The sequence below is a fragment of the Salvelinus sp. IW2-2015 genome, linkage group LG34 (assembly GCF_002910315.2).
Source record: "Salvelinus sp. IW2-2015 linkage group LG34, ASM291031v2, whole genome shotgun sequence".
NCBI lineage: Eukaryota > Metazoa > Chordata > Actinopteri > Salmoniformes > Salmonidae > Salvelinus > Salvelinus sp. IW2-2015.
Window position 1 is genome coordinate 5112342 of NC_036873.1, and position 9768 is coordinate 5122109.

Below are 9768 nucleotides of genomic sequence, written 5' to 3' on the forward strand. Positions count from 1 at the left end.
GACAACACTGGGTTAATACCAACACCACGATGCCATAGCACTACTTGCAGAGAAGACACACACTGGGTTAATACCACACACCACAATGCCATAGCAGCACGCTGCAGAGAGGACAGTACTGGTTATTAAGGCAGGATGCAAACTGGTGAGGGTCCAAAAAATATGTGCATGGAAACACGCAAAAAAACAGATAAACTGCAGGAAAATGTGCCTATTTGCAGAGTCTGGTTGTCACATGACCAACATTCTGCTAACGACATGACACCAGGCCAAGTATCACCAGACTGAGCGGTATCACCATACCGAGCAGTATCACCACGATACCGAAGTAACACCACGATACCGAGTAACACCACGATACCGAGTAACACACGATACCGAGTAACACCACGATACCCGAGTAACACCACCGACCAGACATAACACCACAGATAAGATACGCCACGTACCAACACACAGATACCGACTAACCCACAGATACCGAGTGAGTAACACCACGATACCGACTAACACCACGATACCGACTAACACCACGATACCGACTAACACCACGATACCGAGTAACACCACGATACCGAGTAACACCACGATACCGAGTAACACCACGATACCACTGGGTTTAGTCAAATTTTGCCCTCAAAGTATTCATACCCCTTGAATTATTCCACGTTGCTGTGTTACAGCCTGAATTAAAAATGGATTCAATTGATGTTATTTCTCACCCATCTACACACAATACCCCATAATTAAAAAGTTCAAACGTATTATTAGAACATTTTGCTAATTTATTGAAAATTAAATATATAAATATCTAATTTACATAAGTATTCACACCCCTGAGTCAATAAATGTTTGAATCACCTTTGGCAGCAATTAACTTTGCACATCTGGCCAACCTGGATTGTATACTATTCGTACATTATTCTTCCCAAAATGTCCTTAATCTCTGTCAAGTTGATTGTTGATTATTGCTAGACAGCCATATTCAAGTCTTGCCATAGATATTCAAGCCAATTTAAGTCAAAACTGTAACTAGGCCACTCTGAACATTCAACGTCGTCTTGGTAAGCAACTCCAGAGTATATTATCTGGCCTTATGTTTTAGGTTATTGTTCTGCTGAAAGGTAAATGTCTCTCTCAGTGTCTGTTGGAAAGCAGACTGAACCAGGATTTCCTCTAGGATTTTGCCTGTGCTTAGCTCTAGATTCTGTTTTTTTATCCTTAAAAAACTCCCTAGTCCTTGCCAATGACAAGCATACCCATAACATGATGCAGCCACCACCATGCTTGAAAATGTGGAGCGTGGTACTCAGTGATGTGTTGTGAGGGCATTGCCCCAAACATAACGCTTGTATTCAGGACATGAAATTATTTCTTTGACAATTTTTTTGCAGTTTTACTTTAGTGCCTTATTGCAAACAGGATCCATGTTTTGGAATAAAATAAATATCTGTATAGGCTTCCTTCTTCTCAATCTGTCATTTAGGTTAGTATTGTGGAGTAACTACAATGTTGTTGATCCAAGTTCTCTCATATCACAGCCATTAAACTATGTAACTGTTTTAAAGTCACCATTGGCTTTATGGTGAAAGCTGAAACATGAGCGGTTTCCTTCCTCTCCGGCAACTGAGTTAGGAAATATGCCAAACTCATCTTTGTAGTGACTGGGCATATTGATACACCATCGAAATTGTAATTAATAACTTCACCATGCTCAAATTGATATTCAATGTCTGAGATTATATATATATATATTTTAAAAATCTATTTTCTTCTCTTTTTTTACCCATCTATCAATAGGTGCCCTTCTTTGCAAGGCATTGGAAAACCTCACTGGCCTTTGGTTGAATCTGTGTTTGAAATTCACTGCTCGACTGAGGGACCTTACAGATCATTGTATTTGCATTTTACATTTACATTTTAGTCGTTAAGCACAGACTCTTATGCAGAGCGACTTACATTTTCATACTTTTTCGTACTGGTTCAACGTGGGAATCGAACCCACAACCCTGGTCACATGGGGTATTTGTGGGGTACAGAGATGAGGTAATCATTAAGAAAAATAATGTTAGGGCCTCCCGAGTGGCGCAGCGGTCTAAGGCACTGCACCGCAGTGCTGTGTCGCAGCCGACCGCGACCGAGAGACCCATGAGGAGGCGCACAATTGGCCCAGCGTTATCCGGGTTAGGGGAGGGTTTCGCCGTCCGGGTTGTCCTTTTCCCATCGCGCTCTAGCGACTCCTGTGGCGGGCCAGGCGCAATGCACGCTGACACGGTCATCAAGTACAGTGTTTCCTCCGACACATTAGTGCGGCTGGCTTCTGGGTTAAGCGAGAAGTGTCAAAAAGCAGCGCAGCTTGGCGGGGTTGTGTTTGAGGATGCATGGCTCTCGACCTTCGCCTCTCCCGTCCGTACGGGAGTTGCATCGATGGGACAAGACTAACTACCAATTAGATATCATGAAAAAGGGGTATAAAAAAATATATATACAGTGGGGAGAACAAGTATTTGATACACTGCCGATTTTGCAGGTTTTCCTACTTACAAAGCATGTAGAGGTCTGTAATTTTTATCATAGGTAAACTCAAACTGTGAGAGACGGAATCTAAAACAAAAAATCCAGAATCAATTGTATATTTTAGTAATTATTAGCATTTAATTGCATGCATAGTATTTGATCACCTACACCTAGTAAACAATTCTGGCTTCTCACAGACCTGTTACTTTTTCTTTAAGAAGCTCCTGTTCTCTCACTTAACCTGTATAACTGACCTGTTTGACTCGTTACCTGTATAGAAAGACACCTGTCACACACTCAATACAAACAGACTCCACTCTCCATGGCCAAGACCAGAGAGCTGTGTAAAGGACATCAGGGATAAAATTGAAGACCTCACAAGGCGGATGGCTACAGGACAATAGGCAAGCAGCTTGGTAAGAAGCACAGCTGTTGGCGCAATTATTAGAAAATGGAAGAAGTTCAAGATGACGGTCAATCACCCTGGTCTGGGTCCATGCAGGATCTCACCTCGTGGGCTCAATGATCATGAGGAATGTGAGGATCAGCCAGAAGTACACGGCAGGACCTGGTCAATGACCTGAAGAGCTGGGACCACAGTCTCAAAGAAACCATTAGTACACACTACTTCCGTCTGGATTAAAATCCTGCAGCGCACGCAAGGTCCCTGCTCAAGCCAGCGCATGTCCAGGCCGTCTGAAGTTTGCCAATGACCATCTGGATGATCAGAGGAGGAATGGGAGAAGGTCATGTGGTCTGATGAGACAAAAATAGAGCTTTTTGGTCTAAACTCCACTCGCGTGTTGGAGAAAAAGAAGGATGAGTACAACCCCAAGAACACCATCCAACCGTGAAGCAAGGGTGGAAACATAATTCTTTGGGGATGCTTTTCTGCAAGGGGACAGGACGACTGCACTGTATGAGGGAGGATGGATGGGCCATGTATCGAGGATCTTGGCCAACAACCTCCTTCCTCAGTAAGAGCATTGAAGATGGGTCGTGGCGGGTCTTCCAGCATGACAACGACCGACACACAAGCCAGGGCAACTAAGGAGTGCTCCTTAAGAAAGCATCTCAAGGTCCTGAGTGGCCTAGCCAGTCTCCAGACCTGAACCCAATAGAAAATATTTGAAGGGAGCTGAAAGTCCGTATTGCCCAGCGACAGCCCGAAACCTGAAGGATCTGGAGAAGGTCTGTATGGAGGAGTGGGCCAAAATCCCTGCTGAGTGTGTGCAAACCTGGTAAAGAATACAGGAAACATATGATCTCTGTAATTGCAAACAAAGGTTTATGTACAAATATTAAGTTCTGCTTTTCTGATGTATCAAATACTTATGTCATGCAATAAAATGCAAATTAATTACTTAAAAATCATACAATGTGATTTTCTGGATTTTTGTTTTATATTCCGTCTCTCACAGTTGAAGTGTACCTATGATAAAAATTACAGACCTCTAAATGCTTTGTAAGTAGGAAAACCTGCCAAATCGGCAGTGTATCAAATACTTGTTCTCCCCACTGTATATGGGTAGAACGTATTTAGGCTTACCATAACAAAGGGGTTGAATACTTATTGACTCAAGACATTTCAGCTTCTCATTTTTAATGAATATGTAAACATTTTGAAATCCATATTTCCTCTTTGACATTATGGAGTATTGTGTGTAGGCCAGTGACACAACATGTCTATTTAATCCATTTTAAATTCAGGCTGTAACACAACACAATATGGTAAAAGTCAAGGGGTGGTGTGAATACTTTCTGCACAAAAAAAACTGTCCCTGATAGTCACACCTCTACTCAATACAACACATTGAATTTAACATCACACTTTCTACTGTATAATAGAAAAGGCTACTGCAGAAAAGATCTGATCTGCTCATATCAAAAGGCCTGCCGGTGATTGGGCAGGAGGAATATTTAATGCATAATGATCTGCATGTTCATTGTGGCAGTAAGGACCTATATGAAACCATCTTTAACCTACTATTCAGATAGCCTACAGACTCTCCCTTCCTCACACACACACTCTTGCTCACTAACTTATTCCCTCTCCCACACACACCACTCTCTCATTACCTCACATACACACAGCTCTCCCAAAAGTTAGGCACCAAACAAAAATGTAAAGATCACCAGAAAAAGCTAGTCATTTTTTATTCAGGTTTAGCTTAGAATTACATTGATTAGGCATATGCATCCAAACTTTGTAGCATCTCTTTGAATTGGCTATCTATCCCATTTCAGTTCTCCCATTGCATAGCCATGTTGTTAGCTAGCTAGCCAGGTAACATGACTAAACAAGGTTAGTTTGTTATAGAACCAAAAACTCATGGCCCAAGACATGGTTTATAAAACTAAATAAAAATATATATTCGCACTTCTCTTTTATAACTCAATGGATAGTTATTTTACAGATCTTCATGATTTACCTGGATTACCTATTTCAAGATCAAAACAGGGAATAGTGCAAATGGTGCCAGATCTGGCTGACACCTCCAGAGGTGGACATTGATGTATTGTGTCCTGGTAGACCGTGCTACAACGGTAAATCACTTGACATAACATGGACGTTTTTAATAAAGACATGTTATAGGCAGGAAACATATATATATATATATATTTTTTAATGGCAGGGTACTAGATGAACGTGTCCGATAAAAAAAAAACTCTTTGCTTTCTGTTTCTAAACATTTTGCAACAGACTGCCAATGTGCCAGCCCGGTGCTCTACTGAACATAACCCAGGTGTAGCCTATACACCAAGCTCATGGGAGTATTTCCCCTATTGGCACTAAATCGTGGTCACCACTGAGTCTGAACATGCTGCACTCCAGATACCTCTGCCGTCCTCTCAGATTATCTCACATCTGACTGACTCACGTAATCCACTTTAATGAACAGAGATAATCCACTGACAATAAAAAGGGTATTGTTATGCTGTCTATTGTTGGGGACAGAGGGGTCAGTTACAACGGCGTCAGTGTGTTGATTAGCTATTGATTAATTCACATGTAAAACATATAGGCTGTGTTTAATAACATGTACAAATAGGTGTGTTTAGTTTATGTATGTTTTGGGGCGGCAGGTAGCCTAGTGGTTAGAGAGTTGGACTAGTAACCAAAAGGCTGCAAGATCAAATCCCCGAGCTGACATGGTAAAAGTCTGTCGTTCTGCATTTGAACAAGGCTTTTAAACCACTGTTCCTAGACCGTCATTGAAAATGAGAACTTGTTCTTAACTGACTTGCCTAGTTAAATAAAGGATAAAAATAATAATAATAATTTTTTCTGTAATGTCTTTTTCGTTATGTGTCGGACCCCAGGAAGACTACCTGTGGCTAGCTAATGGGGATCCCAATCAGATCTAAATATGTGTATGAAGACATATATTCAATCACATGACAACGATCAACAATAAAAAATACAATTACTGGGCAGTTTTTCTGTCTCACAATGCCAAAATCACCAATATTGACTGTGTCGACTGGATACCTAGTTCTGATTGTGACTTTGTCAACAGAATCTGAGTGACGTTGACATTGTTGTTTGGGTCAGTGTATTACAGACACACTTGGTACACAGGTTCATTCTGTCAAACTCAGTAGCTAGCTAACAATATTTTGACAACATACTGTAGCTAGCTAAATACTTCACCGCGTGGCACTATTGTTTACAAAACCTATCTAGGGGGGAAAAAACCATTGGGGAAATAATGTGATTTGCTTGCGGGAAATCATTACGGATAAAACGTTAACTAGTGTGGTAAGACAAATTAAGTAACATGTTAACGTTAGTTAGCTAGTTTGAGCTATGCAATGCCATTTCAACGAATTGTATAGCCAGGCTACACAGCCAATGTTAACTACAGAAATCCTTCCTAGCAGATTGTAACGGGCTAACGTTCATGTGATGGCCCATTAGCCTTACATGGTAGGTAACGTTACTGTTTCGCGTAGCAGAATTTTCGACCAACCTGAACGTGGCAATACTGTACTATCTTCGTTCTCGATTTGACCAAACATGTATCAAACAGTACATATCCGTAACGACTAATGGAGCATCACATTAGCCTGTTACAAGCTGTTAGCTATAAAAATACTACCCATCTAACTAGTTAACGTTAGTTAGCTAGTTACCTTAGCCAACTTCATACCTACTAGATAGGAAGGCTAACTGGCTAGATAGGTCATGACAAACGCGCAAACAGTCGATTGGATATAACTAGCTAACGTTACAGTAACTAGCTATAACCTTGCTTATTAGCTATTGTACCTAGCAAAATGAGTTAGCTTAGCTAGCTAATGTTACTAGCTAGCTTCCTGGCAGACCATCAACCGCGCTACCTAGCCTGAGCTAGTTATCGGATGTTCGTCAAGCAAATTCCATGTTTAATGTTTTGGATTTTATCCCGTGTTTACCTTGATGGACTGCAACATTGCAGCCGTGACCGTCACAGTATACTAGAGGGTTTTCTGCCCAGCCTCTCTCGTCTGAGCACACGCAGCAACCTCCAATCATCTCCTTCATATTATTCGCCAAGAAGTCGTTGTCCGCTGCCAGGCACAGCTCGCCGGAGACCATTTACGGAGAAAGTGGACATACGAAGACAACAAAGATGCGCCGAAACCTTTGCAGAAGTTCCTCATCTACCCAGTGTGACAGCGCTTTAGGTCTCACTTGGTCGAAAGATCATGTTTTAGTCGTGTTTACATTCCGTTTTGACACCGTATTTTTTCCACTTTAGTGAAGGTTACACACATCGCGAGCAAGATGAAGCGGCCCGTCGGGAAGTGGAAGTGCGTAAGCACGCACGGCGCGTGACAAGTCAGAAAGGATGGATACGATTTGCTCAGAGAGTGTTACCAATGTGCACGGCGCCATTTTGGTTCCAAATGGCCTTTTAAAACGAATGTGTTGTGAAGGAAACTGCTTGGAAACTTTGTAACAGTACAATGCTTGGTTGTTACAAATGACGATTGACTATTGTCAACATTGTATACATCAACATGAGTTATTTACAAATATGAATTAAGTTATTATAACAAAAACATGAATGAATATTACTCCATTGTTTATGTAGGCTGTTGTTGTCATCTGAGACTTTGTAAATAGCCTTTAGATGTAGCCAAGGTCTATTTAAAGTCATATTTAGAAAACCTAGACATAATTTTGCTCTCAAAGAATATACTGTCATTTATTGAGCACTAGGACATTGTAACTATGGAAATAAATGCTATTTGCATATGAAAATGTCATGGTTCCACACTATAGTAGCCTATGCACATCTGACAGTGTGCCTTTACATTAGGCCTAAATAAAACATAGACTTGTCTGTTTGTGCCACTGTCATTGCCTTTCAATGTCATTTCACTCTCTTTTTTCTCTCTCTCTTCTCTCTGTTGTGTGTGTGGGGGGGTGAATGTGTGTGTGTGTGTGTGTCTGTGTGTGTGTGTGTGTGTGTGTGTGTGTGTGTTGTGTGTGGGTGTGTGGGGTGTGTGTGTGTGTGTGTGTGTGTGTGTTGCAAAATGGAATAAGGAATAGGCCATGTGAGAAAAATGTGTGTGGAATTACTCTGGCGTTCGAAAGAGTATTACTCTCAAACATTGTTGCTTGAATTTTCAGTTAGAGAAAAACTTGGAAGGCTATATAAGCCTAGCTACATACACCATGAATGGAGCTGAAATAATCTATACTCTGAATTGTGGATGTTTATTTTACTTATTTATTTACTTGGTTTTTATTTCTCTTTTCTAACGCCTATGCCTATGACACTTGTGTTGTCTTTAATTCGTGAAACACTCAACAGTTAGATTATGAGCTAAATTAAATCCGAAATAACCTATTAACTGTTATCTTTAAAGAACACATCTGGGCATATCAAATTAAGACTTGTTTTTGCAATTTTTACTTATATTAATTAACTCAATAAATTGCTTCCACTTTACACAATAAATGAAAACGTGAAATGCAAAAGCACGCATCTAAATAAAATTGCACTTCACTTTTGTTTTAAAACCTTGTAATGACATAATCTTGGTTGAATCATTCAGAGAAGCTGCACTCTGCAACAAGCAACATGCATGGGTTTATTCTGCAAGCGCATCTGCCAGCCGCTTGCGTCACTGTCTGCGAGCCCTCAGAAGTCTCCCGCTCCCTCCCGGTTTGGTTTCCAGAGAAACGTAATGACTTGCCAATAATGCGCGAGAGCACACGAGCGTCCTCCGTGTAATATGGAGAGCGAGATGTCCCCGGGAGGGGCTCCCTATTGTTGGCTTTAATTTCAAATTGCTCAAATGCTCCAGTCCACAAGGCACCGCAAAAAAACAAGGATAAAAAGGGGAAGAGAGGGAAAGAAAAAAGGAAAAACAGGGAATTGTGTGTGGCAGGGGAAAACCTATTAGAGTTGGCGAGAACAAAGGGAGGCGGGGGGGGGGCAGCTGTCGGAGGGTTGGAGGCTACTGAAACACTGAAATAGCAAATTATTTTTACAACTTGCACTTGATTAAAGTCTAAGTCTGCCCGTACATGTGCTCTCTTCGTGCTCAAAGAGAAGAGGGCCCGTGCATTGGCGAGATAAAATTACCTCTGCGCTGCTTCCTATTAAAATGTAGTGCCTCTATAACGGATTTACTAATGGAAACTACGGAGGTAATTTGTAGGCTTCCTTTTAGAGTGACGTGCACTGCTGAAAGGGGTCAGTGTCAAATATATAGGAAGAAAACTCATATAGGCCTATAACAAACATAGGTCTAATATATCACATAGGCATGGTAATAACCAATGTTGCACAAAATAGTAGGCTAACCTTAGGCCAATGTAGCATGCACATATGAAATTAAGTTGTGTAATTTCGTAGGCCTATAGCCTATAGGCTAATCCACTGCACAACATTGCAGTTACTTTTGGTCATGAGCCTATACAACTCAATAACTTTGGTTGCCTACTCGATTGAACTGTGAATATCCTCAATATTTAAAATTCCTAACTTGGAAATATTGGCTATATTTTGGAAATTATTTTTCAATGTATTTTAGAAAATAGCCAACTGAACTGTAATATCTTCTTGCATCAACATCATATGAACTCCCTCACAACTTGTAAAATGTATTTGGGTGTTCCACAGCTTATATGACATGTTGTTTGTTGTGGACATGGTTGGCGTTTGGGACGTGGGGTTGAGCTTGTGAGCAGAGCTGATGACTGATTCATGAGACTTGCCGCTTTGCAATCGGCACAATAGGTAGCCTCTC

General features: G+C 41.0%; 1 protein-coding gene across 1 annotated transcript in view; it reads right to left on the bottom strand.

Moving 5' to 3' along the window:
- LOC111958330 (protein AF-10) overlaps positions 1-7313 on the bottom strand; it is a 79723-nt gene extending 72410 nt beyond the window's left edge. The window contains exon 1 of the mRNA XM_070437168.1: positions 6937-7313. Coding sequence (XP_070293269.1) covers positions 6937-7099 — 163 coding nt within the window. The 5' untranslated portion in view covers positions 7100-7313. The remainder of the gene's footprint in view (positions 1-6936) is intronic.
- Positions 7314-9768: the final 2455 nt, after the last annotated feature.